This window comes from Pelmatolapia mariae, linkage group LG7 (genome assembly GCF_036321145.2).
Source record: "Pelmatolapia mariae isolate MD_Pm_ZW linkage group LG7, Pm_UMD_F_2, whole genome shotgun sequence".
In the NCBI taxonomy this organism is placed as follows: domain Eukaryota; kingdom Metazoa; phylum Chordata; class Actinopteri; order Cichliformes; family Cichlidae; genus Pelmatolapia; species Pelmatolapia mariae.
The window spans coordinates 32,953,733-32,970,289 of NC_086233.1; the positions used below are offsets into that span (position 1 = coordinate 32,953,733).

Genomic DNA, 16,557 nt, shown 5'->3' on the forward strand with positions numbered 1-16,557 from the left:
ATCGCCATTTGTTTATTCTGTATATAAGTACATGTCATTTTAACACACACCATTTTTTTTATCCTTGGGAGCACTTGAAATCAATTTAATCCTAGTACATTTCTCTTTATCGTTACTGCTGACATTATCCATTCGATCATAATGCAGTGCATTATGACTGAACTCTACAATAGCCTAATATCATGAAAGTGAATCATGAAAGCAAACCAGCTACATTGTAACTGTCAATATGTCCTTGTGAACACATGCCATGAGGAAAACTGGAATTAAAAATACTGCTATAACTGCAAGTAGGAGGTTGAAAACAATTTTACAGCTGATGTAAAATGTTAAAAGCTGGACCTGCTCCACTGTCAATATCAAGTGAGTTACGACTTAGAGTATATGGAACAGGCTGATTTGATTAGGTGATTTGGTTGACTTGCTTTAATTCATTCGACCTCCCCACTGCTGTAATGCTGACTTCACCTACAGGGAAGGAAAAAAATTTATTTTTTCTTACTGACATTTACTTATTATATTATAACTTCACAATGTGAGAAAATTAAGTTTATAGCTCAAGTAAAAACGAATAGTACCTAACAATTTAAATTTCAAAATTAAACATTTTGCTCAGTGAGCCTCTTTCACATTAGTTTGAATATGAGTTAGGATAACTAGAGAAAAAACTATTATTTGATGTATTGTATCCTCCAATTTCCCCTTTTTTTAATTTAATTGAAATCAATCACATTTAAAATAAAATATTCAGACAAAAATATTTTAAGTATTTTAATTTACTTAAACTATCTTGGGCCCATTGGTGAAATGTCATTATTTTGAAAGGTAGAATTTTTGTCCCAAAATTAGATGTTTTCATGTTGGTGGTTGTAATTACAATGGTTTATACATTCACTCCTTACCAGAGCAGAGGGATCCTCATTTAAGCCATATCATAAGCTTTGGGATTACCATAGTGCCTCCCCTCTATGCAGATTAACATAAATTTCCTCAAGTGAGGAGGCATGCAGTGCGCCAGACACACTCAGCGCAGATCATCAACTTTAGACATCTATAATGGATGTTCAGCTGACGATAGGCAATATATTTGAACTTTATGTTCTATCTAGTATTGATCAACTGCTCTCACTTTGTGACAGCAAAACTACCAAATTCTTACTTAACAGCATTGCACTTCATAGACCCTTGCCATTTTACCTTAATAGATGCTAAATATAGTATATTTGGCATTTTTCATTAGAAAAATTAATTATGTAGGCACACATTTATGCATTAGTCCACACACACGCACACACAAACACATCATTCTCACTCCTCCAAACACGCAAACCAAAAAAGCTTTAAAACATCTAAGCCATGCAATGCTAATGTGGAGTAGTGTCTACAAATTAGTTAGACAGTTTCCAATTATTCCCTGTGCTTTCAAGTCTACATACCATGAAGAACATTTTCAAAAGGGTAGCTTTGAAAAGATCATCCAGATAACAAGTGATATAGAGATAAATTCCAAGCAAAAGAATGGTAATTAAAGCCATAACCAATATAATTCAGAGAACAAAAAATTATGCATGCATTAATTATTGTGTTAATGCAGTCCTCTGAGACCATGATGTAGATTTCTTTTCCTGGATCAGATTAGCTGTTTTGTATTTTCCCCTTTAGAGTCGGTTTCAAAATAAAAAACTGGAATAATTGGAGACATCTAACATTTGGAGTCAAGCGTGCTTTAAATGAAGAGTTAAGGGTGCTTAACTGTGATTAGTGTTTTTACAGTACATACTTGATAAAGGATTTACCTCTCTGTTGGGTCTTGTATTTTGATTTTGAGTTTTTATTTTTAGGCTGATGCGATCGATCATACCTCACACTCCCTGGAGCCAGAAATTGTGCAAGTGCAGGAACCAGTGCCATTGCCTAGCACCTCCAATGCTTCCGGTGTTGCAGCAGGATTGTAGCTCATGTAATACTCTTGGAGCTGGGAGCTGAGGTTCTGTTCTGGCTCTGGACTCTTTTTGCGACGCTTCCGTCCCACCATGGATCTCTGCTGCAGCAACCTGGTTGCACCTGGGTAGCGCCGCCACAAAACATAAAAAATTGTCAAGATTAACGACATGGTGAAGAAGAGTGCTACGCTGCCCACAACCACTTTGTGCAGAGTCATGTGCTCTATCTCTGGGGGTGGTATGTGAGTGGGTCGAGGGCGAACCACTGAGTCTCTGGGATCTTTGCTCATATGCCCGGGAAAGGTAGGATGAGGAATGGGTCGAGGTCTAAATGGTGGGAGAGGACCAAGGGTACTGGTCGGTGGCATAGGTGGAATGCCACTTGTGGGGCCAAAGGTTGGTTCGGCAGTGGCTTCCGAAATGAGCTCTGACGTTGGTGAAGGTGTTTCAGTCAGAATGTAATCGATTTCCTCACAAATACCATGGCTCCTTGTAGCATCCATGACTTTTTCTCCCTGGAGGTACTTTGGGCTGCTGCATATCATTGTTGTGTCTTTACTACCCCGAAAATTTCTCAACCAAGCAACAAGTGGGCATATCCCAGTTCCACAATCCCAGATATTGCCAGCAAGACTTATGGAGGTCAGTGAGATCCACGCTGACACTGCCTCCTGAGACACATTGGACAGCTTGTTGGATTCCAGGTTTAAGACTTGCAGGTTGGGCAAGCAGTGAAACACAGCTGGGTCCAGAGTCTGAATTTCATTTCCAGACAGATCAAGCTTCTGCAGTGTATACCATGTCCATGGCAGACCCTGGTTGACCACCCTAATTCGATTCCACTGCAGATAAAGTGATCTTAGGTTGGCTAAACGTGGAAACAAAAAAAAGTTGATCCGAGAGAATTGGTTATGTTCCAGATGTAACTCCATCAGCTTCTGTAGACCCAGAAAAGTTGTGCGGGTAAGAGCTTTGATTCGATTGTAACCCAAATCCAGAAACTCCAAACTTCGACACTCCAGAAATGCTCGAATTGGGATGTTGGAGAGACCATTGGAGCGTAGGTGAAGGTTTTGTAGTTTTCGTAAGCCATGGAATTGACCTGGCTGTAGGATTTCTAATTTGTTGTAGGACAAGTCCAGACTTCGAAGATTTGGAATTCCATGAAATGTTGAATTGTGTAGGGCTGTAATCCTGTTGGAGCTCAGTATGAGCTCTTTGAGTCTGCGGACCCCCTGGAACGCTCGACTGTCAACAACTGAAATCTGATTGTGGTCTAAGTAGATCCAGAGAAGCTGGCTGAGGTGAGCAAACTGATATGGTAGCAGCGTATGCAGTTCATTGTATCGCAGGGAAAGGCCCTGGCAGCCTACTGAGATGTTTTCTGGAACATCTAAAAATCCAGATGAATCACAATGGACAGTTTTTCCCTCACATCGGCAGCTATTGGGGCATGTTCGCTCACCAAAACTGAATAACAGGGGAGCCCGCAAGAGAAGAAGCAAAGGGAAGAGGAGGTGTGTCAGTCGTCCATCACACAGCAATGGACCTACAAAACATTATGAGAAAGAGATACAGAGAAAAAAACGTAAAGATTTGAATGGTGATCAAGTTATATTTACAATTTCAAAATATTCATGCTGTCAAACAAAAAGGACTAAGAAGTATTATTACTGATTTACCATGCAAAGTCAGCAATGTGTTGCTTGGGCTGGTGCAACAACAGCTTTATACATGCATTGAAAACGACTTAAATATAAAATCTCTTCTACAAAGATCTCAAAATTCGAGACTGGCAAATATAATGTTTTTTTAAATTGTGGGTTTTTTGTTTGTTTGTTTGTTTTAAATTATTTCTTTAGTGATCTAAATAGTTTATCATTCAGCAGTGGTACTTTTCTGTTTCTGTTGAGATTGGCCCTTATTCAAGTATCTTTATGACTTATCTTTACATTCTTTTTCTTTACATTATGTCATGAAAAGAATCATATTTACAAAAACCCGCCAGTCATGTCATGACCTAACACACAGTTGGGACAGTGGTTCTACGTAACCAACCGGTCATGACAATGGTTTCCTAAAAGAAATACACTAACTGACATATAGTTCTCCTCATAAATGAATATTCTGAACAGACTTCTCAAGGATGATAAACAGCATGATAAAAATTATACACATCTGCTTAAGTAACCAGAAGACCTACTGCTTAAATGTGCAGAATTTTAGTTTTACAGGATGATGTAAAAGAGATATTTTCTCAGAATAAGTATTAGCCCTCATCAAGTTGTTTTGAATAAAAAAGCTTCCATGATTTCATACACCCTACATGACATTTGTTCTGTCATATGGCTCTGTGAATCATTTACAATACCATTAGACCAGGAGTGGGCAACTCCAGGCCTTGAGGGCCAGTGTCCTGCAGGTTTTAGATGTGTCCTTGATCCAACACAACTGATTCAAATGGCTACCTCCTCAACATGTCTTGAAGTTCTCCAAAGCCCTGGTAATGAACTAATCATTTAATTCAGGTGTGTTGACCCAGGGTGATATCTAAAACCTGCAGGACACTGGCCCTCGAGGCCTGGAGTTGCCCACCCCTGCATTAGACTGTAGTATCTCAGGTCTTTTATATAGGACCTTAAGACCTTGTGCAGCCTATCAACATGGCCTTAGCACAACTGCTGCCTGTTGCTTCAGTGGCAGCCTCATCTGCCATGCAAATGCAGCGATTGTCCAAGTTTTAAAGCTGATCTTAGATCTTGGCACATTTTTTCCCGCATTGCTCTACATTTTTTAGACATTCAGCAAGACAACCAAAACAAGTTCACACCACTCACATTATGTAAACACACCTTCATATAAATGCTGACAGGCAGTCCTTGATTTCAGATTCGGCTGTAGTGCGAATATGTTTAAAGATGTATCACTGTCCTAACACATTCTGGCTACACTAAATGTCAAGGGCCACATTCTTGACCCAGGAGTCTGAGTTATGTTCAACGAACAATACCATCTCATAAGTTTTGAGATTATTTCTTTCCAGGACGTTGAGGACAGAAAGATGGACAAACATCATTAACGGTAAACAGATATCATAACAATAAGTACAACAACAACAGTGCATTCCTTTTGGTAAATTCTTTGAATTAAACCTGAAGGTCTGCAGTTCAATAAAATCTTGATTGAATATTTTAAAACCCTGTGTGATTTACAAAAGTAGAAAACCCCACCCCCAAAAAACGCCTTACTGTCCAAATACTAAGGGGCCTGACTGCATATCCGTATCCACACATAACTGAAGTCTCTAGAACTTCCAGCTTTCAACTATCCAGTGCTGTCAAAATTGGGCACATCCTGTATCACAGTAATGGTGAAAAAGTATTGTTTGGCATGTCTAAGGTGGACTTTTGTAATCCCTGTGTCATCCTTTAGTAATATCATAATATCGTTATAAGCTCAGGCTGCTATGGGGACCTCCCATAATGTTCTAAGTATTTCTCCTCTACTCTCCACACTTTAGACTTCACTTTTACATTTAATTAACTTTGTGATATTCTGTCTCCTGCAGTTTGTGCCCTTTCCTCTCTGTCCTCTTTCTTCTTGTACCTTTCTGCCTGTATCTCTGGTTCCAGAGCTGCACATGTCTTGTCTGTAGTTACTGGCCCCAACAGCCTGCTCAGTGTCTGCTATCTCTTAATGATCAACCTTTTTTTTCCCCTCTTTGCTCTCCTCTCACCCCACCCAGTTGAGTCAAAAGCTGTCCTCCCTGAGTTTGGTGCTGCCCAATGTTTCTTCTTGTTAAATGGGACTTTTTACTCCTCACAATTATCAATTGCTTACTCATGGAAAGATCACAGGGTTTTCTTCTACAACACTCCAAGGTCTCTTTCGTACTGTGTAAACTGTCCTGAATGATTTAGTGTTACATTAATGAAACTGAAAAGATGATGAATAAATAATTGTTTATTACTAGCTTCAGAATATCCAAATTTTGTACAGTTCAACTCTTGCACTTTCTCTATACTAACCTGCTGCTGTAAGCTGCAAAGTAAGAAAAAAAAAAGGAAATTCTTCCCCTGTGCAGAAAATGGTATGCAGAAAACATTAGTATGCATCATTATTCCACAACTTAGGGGTTGTCATATAGCACAGTGACAATTTCATGCTAAAATGGGCAACAAACATCCAATGTCATACATGAGCTGCCACCACAAACTGCAAAATGCAGCTATGCTATACTTCAACACTGGCAGGTAACTTTTGACCTTTGTGGAAATTACATTTAACCAGTGATTTGATTTACTCCTGTACGCTTCCTGAATCAGTGCGGTTTTAAATTTGCAGTGTTTTAGCAGTTTTTGCCATGCCTTACTTGGAGGAATTATAATAGAAGAATCAGAATACATTATTATTATTATTTTACATTATTCCATTACATTCAATAAAGAAACATGAATGGAAACTACATTGGGTAACCTGGTCGACAGCTCCTGTGAACATTAATTAGTCTATGCATCAGTGTATGCATTAGAGGACACGATTTCACTGTCTTAATGTGTTCCAACAACAATTACCTTGTGGCCACTGGGAGTGCACACACCAACTTTGAGAAGGTGTGTGTTATCAGAATAATACAAAATGTCAAGAAATCATTAATCTGCATCTTGAGAGATAGGAGGTACAGATTTTTCTTTGAAGTAACTTATCTGGTTTCAGCATCTCATCCAGCCTTCCCCTGTGTTTAATGAGTTATGTGACTGTTAAAAGGAAAATCATTCAAAATAATACTTTTCAGATTTCTTATATATCCTGCTATGATCCAGACAGGCATACAAATTCAGTTCAGCACTCAACTTTACATTTAATTTTATCATAAAATAGCAAAACAGAAGTAAATAAATTTCAAGAATAAAGCTATTTTGTGAATTGTACAGCAGGATATTGGGGGAAATAAATGGAAGCAAATGAGTGCATGAAAATAAGTCAAGATAAACTCAACAAAAAATAATAGTTTTATAAATAAATCACTCTAACCCTTGAAGCAAAAGATGCAGTGGCACTTCCATCACCTCCTGTAACTACTTTGTGAACTCTCCAAGCATTCGTTGCACTACATGCAGCCATCAGTTTTCCCTAAATGATAATCCCATTGGAACATCGGCTGTGTTGTAAACCCCCAGGGCAACCTCACAATGTCATATCACTAAAACTACATCTGGGATTTCATGTGCATGTGCTCCTAAAAAAAGAATAGCAAAATATGAAAAAACAAGAGGAGGTTATTAGATGGCAGAAAACTCAAAGCTATGCAGCCACAATAATGTGCCACTGGGCTCATAGACGCCTACGCATGACAGCGTCTTTAATTAGCACACAATGGTTCAGCATGGATTTCTGCATAGAGAGAATAGTAATAAAAGCCCCTTGGACATGTGTGCGCTAGGTTCCCATGAGAGGCTTTATAGAATACAATGAAGAGAAATGTTTACTCTCAGTACAGTTTCATTAATCAGTAATTAAATGGGGTGCTACGTGCAGGCAGTCACTAGGCTTCCATTGATTTCACGTATTAGATGTACACCAGGGCATAAGTAAATATATCTATGATAACTATTACAAATAAATTATTTAATAATATAAAATGTGTCTTTCAATATAGCTGTGTTTGTGTCATTATTAAAGTAAAAAAAAAAAAAAAAAAACATTAAAAATCATATACAGAAAATCATTAAGTTACAACCTTTATCTAAATACAGCTTAAATAAAATAGAGCTGCCACAGGTTGATATTAAATCCATTCCCCTGCAGATCAGATTTGATACGGGATTTGTGGTAAGCTACAACTTTCCAGCAGCAAGGCTCCTTCTTCTCAGTAGAGCGTGACCAATCAGAGCCGGAGGGTTTTAAAGATTTCATATCTTGTAGATTTAACATCTTGGAGATTTCAACAAAACCAGCATAGTGCAGCAACACCAACATTGCATTAAGCTCCAGTTTGTCACTACCACCTATTTTACATTAAGTACGAAGAGCAGTAGAAGGAGTTTGTTTGAACGGAAGTCTCCAGGCAACAAGTGACATCACTACAGACAATATCAGATCAGATTCTGTACAAATCCCTATAAGCCAGAAAAGACTTGTATTAAACTTTGTGCAAATGTCTTCTTATAACCTATGTAACAGCCTTGTAAAGTGTATTTCACCCTTTAGCTTTTATTTGAAGTTAATTTTCTCTTAGTATTTGTTTAAAAAAAAATTATACATTAATGACTACCACAAGTCTTAAAGAAAAATCAAAAGTGACCTTGAAAATGAGAACCATGGTAAATCTCATTGTACTTTTTGTCAACACATAAAGACTAAATTCAAAGGTCAGAGAAAGATAAACAGATGAACGGTTTTATTTCCAATGACCCGTGGGTACATCTAAATTTAAATCAATATAAAGCCGATGATTGGTCGAGCTGGAGTAGTAGTAAAATAGTAGTAGTCTTCTACCACAAAATATATTATATATTTTAGTGAATGCATTAATTAACCCAGTTTACTGATTCAGTAAGGATAATCTAGATTAGATTTCCTATGTACTCAATGTACACAATGACTCTCAACATGTACATAACATAAAATGTTTCAGCAACCAAACTAGATGCAAATATAATTTTTGTTGCCTCAGATGGCAACAAAAAACAGATGGGACAGTGTCAAAAATTTCTAAATGACTAAACCCATACCAAATTTAACACCACCTTTATTAGTTTAGCATTTAATTAAAAGATTTCTTGCAATAGCAATAAAAGGTTTTAAAAACAGATTTCTTATAAGATGGAATTGTACTCTTAGTCAAGTATGTAGGAGACAAGTAGAGCAGACTGCAATTTCTTTTATTTTGTGCAGCAACCAATGCTTCAACACAATTTGCAGCTGATGAAAATGCAATTGAAGACCATAAATATTAATTAAGAAACAGGTTCTGTGCTCCGGTATCCCTGGGGCTCAACAACGTCCTGAACAGAGGTAATTTGCTGAAGTTACACTCAAATGTGCACACTAAATGTCAGCTGAAATGGGCTTCAAATGCAAAAAAAGCAAAAGTTATTACACAATATCCTAAAATATATATTTTCTCCAATTACCTCACCCAAGGCCAGGTTCCAGTGGCAACCTTTCCGAAATCCCATAAAAGTGACACTGCCCCTCCCCCCAGGACAGAGTGGTCTCTGGCAGGCCCAGCAGAGTCAGCTGTCATCTTCCTTGGCGGTGAGACAAGTTGATATTTCATTTGAATGCACAGTGCTCAGAGCACTGATGCAAAGGCTATTACCCAGAGTGCCCAAGTGAGTTGGCCAATAGCGCTACATGCTGCAACAGGCCACATGCTGGGGCACTTCAAAGAAATGAAAGTGTGGAGAAAAAAAAAAAACCCCTAAATATTTCTTATTAAATGTTCTACCATATAAAAGATAATACACATTAAAAGGAGGGGTGTATGAGGTGGCTTTTAAAGATCATTGACTGGCAGAAAAGTATAGTTAGCTTTTTATATTTAAACATTCATTGCCGCTGTGCCTATTTTAAATTGGAAAACAGAAGACCGTCTACACTATAGGCTTAATTGTCACTTTCTCTTTCTTTCTTCTCTGTAAACATGCCAACATACTAAACTAAATAAAGATAGGATGTGACTGTGAGAAATACTGATCCCAATATGAGGCTTTAGTCTAGAAATAAAAGAGTATAATACATTCTAATCTGTATTTTTGCATAACCTAAAGCTTCAGGTGACAAGATTTCTCCCAGTCCTACTTCCTGTGTATCCTTTTTTTACCTGACACTTCTGTTCTGACACAGCAGCCAAGAATTTTAAAGTGTATGATGTGTGATTGAGCTTAGGCAAGCAAAACTGTAGGGTACTACAGCATGTGTGATATATTATACTATTGAGTGTGTTCACTCAGATTTAAGGCACATAGAATTAAAAATACTTCCAGAGGACAGAAGAACGTGACATATTACCAGTCACGGGGCCTATCATGCAATTGTGATTAATTGGACACAGTGGCATTACAATATTGAAATGAAGTACCTTTTACACACTTAAAACCCATTATTTTACAGCCATTAATTTGAAAATTGGAGTCAGCTGTAATTTCAACTCACAGCGAAAGCATGAAGCAGTATAAAACAGCTGATTTATGATAAAAGCTTATTTTACTACTACTGGAGCTGCACATACGTGCATACAGACGAGCAGCCAGTCCTACATACACAATATGCTGCATATGGTGAGCAAAATATATGTAAAAGTGGAGCTTAATAGCAGTAATAGAAAAATACAGCTTAAATGGGGCAGCATCCATTAAAATTTTAAATGAAATGAGCAGTCAATTCTGTGAGCTCAGTTATTCTGTCTGGATTTGTGGGAGACGTAGTAACTGAGGTCTATTGAGTCCACGACCTACTCAAGCATAGCAGTTAAATGGGGAAATGAAGACAGACAGAGCTGCTCTTGCTGGAACCTTCACTAGGAAAAGAGGCATAGAGTTGTGTGCATGAGTTCTGGCAAATAGAAAAGAAGTGCAACCACTGCAGCAAAGAATTAGCCAAATGTTAATTAACTTTTATGTCATTAACTTGATAAATAAGGGTGAAGACTGATGAGTGTTCCACGTAGACCCCATTTGTGCATCCACTCTGTACAGTTGTTTGAGGGTATGCTTTGCCATTCTGCCCAGCAGATGCAAAGTGTCATCTGAAAGGCTTCTTTGTCTTCGAGATCTTCTCCATTTCTACTTTTCTGCTGAACTGGAATTTCATATAATAACAGATTTCATTGTTATTATATAAGATATAGTCACATCTTAAAAGTGAGCTTACTTCTACTGGCCATGTGAACAAGTGCGTATAAAAAAGGAATGATAAATTCAACATCTTGGTAACTTAACAAAAGCAGTATGCATTCAGGATTTTAAAGTTATGCACGTTAACCCAAAACAAAAGTGAGGTACATTTGCACCGCCCTTCACAAATGTAGATTTGGACAGGGAATAGATAAAAGTGCTCTTCAATGCACTTTGAGAACTCTTGCATCAGTTGCTTCAAACAGGAAAAAAAGTGGCTGATATGATGTTCAGTTGGTGGATTGGTTGGCTATTTGTCAAGGAAATTTCAGACAATTCAACTGTTTTGGGAGCATGACTGAATAATTTTGGTCGATAATCCGTTGCTTATTCTACTCCACGCATTGTTAAGTTATAAAAGGTGTGTGCATTCAGGAAAGATTGGGCAGTTCTTGTCATATAAAAAAAAAGAAACCTGTTGCTGCATGGGATTGTGTTTATGCCTTTACTCTTTAAATATGACAATACAAAATATGTAATTTGCCGATAGGCACGCCTATAGATTAACTCTTCAAGACCTAATTTTGTAATCAGGATTTTCTAAATCTAAAGAAACTGAAGTCACTTGTTGGCAACCAAAGAACACAGAACACACGACAGTCAAAATAACTGTTGTCAGCATCAAGTAGGCAGGTCCCAAGGGAAACTTTTCTCAATTTTGGTGTGAGCAATTAAAGTGACTACCAATGGGAGGGAAGGCCACTGTTAATCAACATATATCAGGGTTACCTGGGCAACTGGAGCCTGTAGTGACATTCCAGGCAACCAAAGGCCAACACGCCTCCTGCGTGAATGCCCCTTAAGCATATAATATTCCAGATCAATAGGATGAGTAACATAATTCCCTGTTTATGCATTTATTATTTATCCACAACTAACTGTAATAAACATCAATACCTATTTATAAATCCTGTGCAGAGGTGCTAACGATGGATATGCTGCTTCCACTGAGAATTCTTGGTTCTGACGGGCAGACAGTAAAACCAGAGATCACTGATGCAGGAATCAGTTTGTAGACCTAAATGAAAGAGCTAATATTAACCTGCAGTTAAAGACAGCAAATTCATGGCTTACTCAAAGAATGTCAGGACGAGGAAAGAGGACTTTTCTTTTGCTAGCTACAGTGAAGAACGAGCCTGTGGGTCTAAGGGACTGCTGGAGGGGAAAGCAGAATGTAAATGTAACTGAAACCCCACGGAAAATAAAGACATTTGGAGAAAGTTGCCAGTAAAGTGTGGCAGGGAAAGTGGTGGTGCGACAGAAAGTTAACATCTCTGGATGTCTGTCTGACAGATAGAAGCAGGGGAGGAGAGGGGAAATAATGTCTGTGTGTGTCAGAAAGAATACCACAGTATCGCAGCTGGAATGGAGAAAGACTGGGTGTGATCTGTATTGTTTTAATTTGAGTATGTGCCAACAATTACTGAAAATTAACTTCAGGTTTTTCAAATTTGATCGAGCTTTAAATCTATGAGACAGAGTGTGTGAAACATCATGTCTAAAGGTACGTGTTGCCTAGCAATGCGAGCAGCAGGATTTCACCTTGCATTACATTTTAAAAACAGAACAAAAATTAGATGAATACAAAATAATAAATAGTTAAATGGTTTAAAGCAAGTGGCCATGGTGTAGGGAGGATCCTACCAATGAACTTACTTCTTTAAAAATAAATGAATCTTGTTTATGTTTCCATGAGCTAAAACTAAAGTGTTAAGGTAATCTTAAATTATTTTATTTTCCATCAAAAAACCAAACCAAAACATTATTTTCAATTTTTTTGAAAATAATTAGCCGGACCACATCAGGTCAATTGGCAATCATGTTTTAAAAAGGAAATTAATTAATTCTTTCACTTGCTGTTCTTTTTTGGAGCTGTCGACCAATTAAATAATCATTACTACAGTTTAGACTGGCGCTCTAACCGATGTCATTTAAGCGAAGGAGCCCAGCAAATAAAAACATGACGACTAAAGTGATGTCTCACACAAGTCACAACCTAATGTAGAGTATTTGTACACACCACATTCTTAATTTGCAAAGAGGAAGACCTTAAAAAGGGCTAATTGGTAATTTTGAATGTCAACATTTTTATACCACTAGGTTTTTGTGCCCATGAAAGCTGCCCGCTTTTGAAAAAGCCAGCCTTAATGAGAAGAGTTGGATGGAAGTGCTCTTAGCCATGTGACTTTTTAAAGTGAGCTTCAGCCAGCCCATTCTGGTCTGGTGCCTACAGTTTTCTCTCAGCCATACTGCTGGCCTGATACTGGTGTGACTTTGAGCCTCATGAATATCCATAAATACACATCTGTTTATGCACGTGTGAGTAGCCTATGTTTTTCTGAATATCACAGACTATCACAAAAATGACATATTGAAAACTGAGAATAATAGATGGAAATCTGTGGTACTTAAGAGATGTCAGAGTACTGTTTGACATCCCCATTAAAACTTTAATTATCTGGTGGTTGCAATGTTTTGATCTGACATGACGTGTCTTACGAAGATCCATGAAAGACAGGAAGCTGCAGGAGTGTAATTAAAGTTATCAAACAGCGGACAGTTTTTATTATACCTTGATATCTGCTATTTTATCTAGCTATTGTACTCTTTATCTTTTCTAGTCTAGTGGAAGAAGTTTAATTCCTTGGTTGAAAAGATACACAAAATTTTAAGTGCAATTTCTTCACAAATAATAAAGTACAATATAAAGTAATAAGCAAGTTTCACTCCAAAATTCATTTTTCATATTATTTTCCTTTGGCCTTTAGTGCTACTTATCCATCTACATTGTGTTGGTGCGATTTGTCCAGTTTGAAAATACTAGCTGTAGAACTGTCTGTCTTCTTTTAACTATACAGGAACTAACTGAATTTGCTCTTCCAAAAAACATAAACACAAAGCTTCCCTTCCAGTAATCATTACATAGAAATCCAAAAATCAGCCAGTTTATGTGACACGATGTAACCACTTGATGATCTCCACCTTGTCATATCAGTAATATTAACTGGCTGAATGTTTCTATCAGTTGGCAGATACTGTTTGTCAGAAAGACAGAAAAAGTCACTACGTAAGATTGCTTGGAGTAACTAGGTCATGACTTCTGGAATGAGATATTGCTGCTGAGTTTTTTTAAATGTATTTTTTGGCACACTGCACATCACAAGGTCAGTGCCATTTAGTTTGATTATGTTTAAAAGAAAGAAGACATCTTCATACAGTGGATACATCCAAAATAGGGCAACTCACATCAAAACAATCTTGATGGATAAAGAGATTTACAGGCCAGAAAAAAAATTTACATAAATTTGATTTTGGGATGAACTATCCCATTATTATGATGGAATTTACTGTTCTGGTTGGTGTGGATCTGCCTTTTATTTACCTACCTATATAATTTTTAAGAATCAGCATTTAAAGAAAAATCTTTGTGTCTAAAGTCCAGGCAGCATCAAACTGCATGAGGCAGACAGGCTGCTTCTCAAACTGTTCCACCCAATAAATCAGCCATATCACAAAGTCTTCCATCTTTACACCCACAGCGCTTTCCATCTCAGGCTGTCAGTGACAGCTGAAACTCTTCACAGCCCCATAACATCGTACATATCAAGAACTTTACTGCTCCTGCCTTTCCTATGGGCCTACACACTCACACACATGCACAACTTATTGGTTTATAAATCGGTGCAGAGAGCCAGAGAGCTCTGCAGATCAATATAAGTGCTGATGTCAAAAGATCAGCACAAACTGAACCGTTTAAGCTGGCCACTGCAAAGCGTGTCTGCTGTAAATGTTGAGGAATTGACAACAGAGATGATGTTAATGCATAAGTGTGTGTGTCCAAATGCGTGCGTGTGTGAGTGGTGGCATGCTGGTAATCAGCAAAGGTCGAAAGCATTGTAGGTTACTTTCATCCAAAATTGTGGCAAGATACATTTATGTTTAATCAGAATTCAGCACTTTGTGCCAGTGATTAGTCAGTCCCAATGCGCATTATAATCAGTTTAATGATTTCTGTTGCTCATGCTGTAACCAGCTCATTTTACTTTGAGAAAGCTATATTGCATTAGATATCTGAACTCTGGATCGTGGATTCTGCCTTCATCATTTTAACTGCTTCTTACATTGGTTTTCACTGGAGCCAGTTAAAAAAAAAAGAAAAAGAAAAAAAGGGGGTAGCATAGATAGTTGAAAACAAGGTGCGTTTTCTTTTTCCAAAATTCTTTTGCTAACCTGAAAATCAAGACTCCTGGCATAAATTCTTCAGAATAAAGCACCAATTGCACAAATGGCTTTGAATAAAACATAACCAAGGCACAAAACTGGCATAAATATTATCTGAACAGTTTCTTCTTCTCTTCATGTGTCTTCACACACATGAAGATGAGCATACACAGGGATGCTGTGGTAGTCAGAATAAATGACAGTGTTGGTCATTACTTTTCATTACTTTAAAGCCCCTGGAAACCTAATTTCTAAATCAGCCTCTTACAGGTCATATGAGCAATGGGCTACTACATAAATTAACACTTTCTCTGCCAAAGTTAGAACCACTGCAGGTTCTTTCACATAACAAATTGTCATCATGTGCACAGGTCTGGAGTGTGGGGGACATTACTCGAATAAAGTGATGTCATGTACTTCCATGCAGGGAGTGCAACATAGTCATGAGTTGCATTTTACAACTGAATTCATCGTCTGCCTAAGATACGCCATTAATCAACAACAGAGACACAGGTTTCATCCAGATTTTTGTTTGTGATTTGGGCAACGAAATTTCTTTGGTTAAGCTTAGAGAAAAACTGTGCTTTTAGTCAGCTGAAGCAAACACCTCTGTCAAGTCACCGTAACCTTAACGACTCTCTTTGAGTGTCTAAATATAACCATAAAAAGTTGAATGAAGTTGAAGATTGTGGGCACTGCAAGCGGATAATGTGATGGAAAATTGGATTGTGGGGAGAGAAAAAAATGAACACAGTCAAGACATTTTCAATAACAATATTGTTATGATTTGCCTAATATATTAACTAGAAACCATTACTTGTAGTATCAAGATATATATTATAACTCAATACAATAAGAAGTATAGAACACAGTCTTCAATCATTAAAATTGATGACAAACACATCTAAGCTCAGCAGCCACGACACTAGGTACACCTGTTCAACTTTTTGTAAGGTACATAACTAATCAGAGAATCACATGGCAGCAACTCTATCTATTTAGGCATTTAGACATGGTTGAGATGACCTGCTGAAGTTCACACTCAGCACCACAATGAGGAATAAGGTTGATTTAAGTGACCTTGAATGTGGCATGGTTGTTAGTGCCAGATGGGCTGGTCTGAGTATTTGAGAAACTGCTGGTCTGCTGGGATTTTTCCACACAACCATATCAACAGTTTACAGAGAATGATCAGAAAAAGAGAAAATATCCAGTGAGAGGCAGTTCTCTGGGTGAAAATGCCTTGTTGATGCCAGAGGTCAGAGGAAAATGGCCAGACTGCTCTGAGCCGATGGGAAGGCAACAGTAACTGAAATAACCACTCATTACAACCAAGATGTGCAGAAGAGCATTTCTGAATTCACAACATGTTGGACGCTGAAGCAACAGAAGACCATAACAAGTACCACTCCTGTCATTTCAACTGGCTCACAAAAGCTGGAAAATTAGAGGATTTGAAAAACATTTCCTGGTCTGACTAGCCTCGATTTCCT

General features: G+C 37.8%; 1 protein-coding gene across 2 annotated transcripts in view; it reads right to left on the reverse strand.

Moving 5' to 3' along the window:
• The window catches only part of lrrtm4l1 (leucine rich repeat transmembrane neuronal 4 like 1), a 59,361-nt gene that overhangs the window by 38,552 nt on the left and 4,252 nt on the right, over nucleotides 1-16,557 (reverse strand). The window contains exon 2 of one of the 2 annotated variants that reach the window (XR_010094343.1): nucleotides 1,797-3,492. Coding sequence is in view for 1 of the 2 variants with exons in the window: in XM_063478854.1 (XP_063334924.1) it covers nucleotides 1,862-3,492 (1,631 nt within the window). In the remaining variant the exon portion in view is untranslated. The remainder of the gene's footprint in view (nucleotides 1-1,796; nucleotides 3,493-16,557) is intronic. The other variant, XM_063478854.1, reaches the window with a different exon arrangement.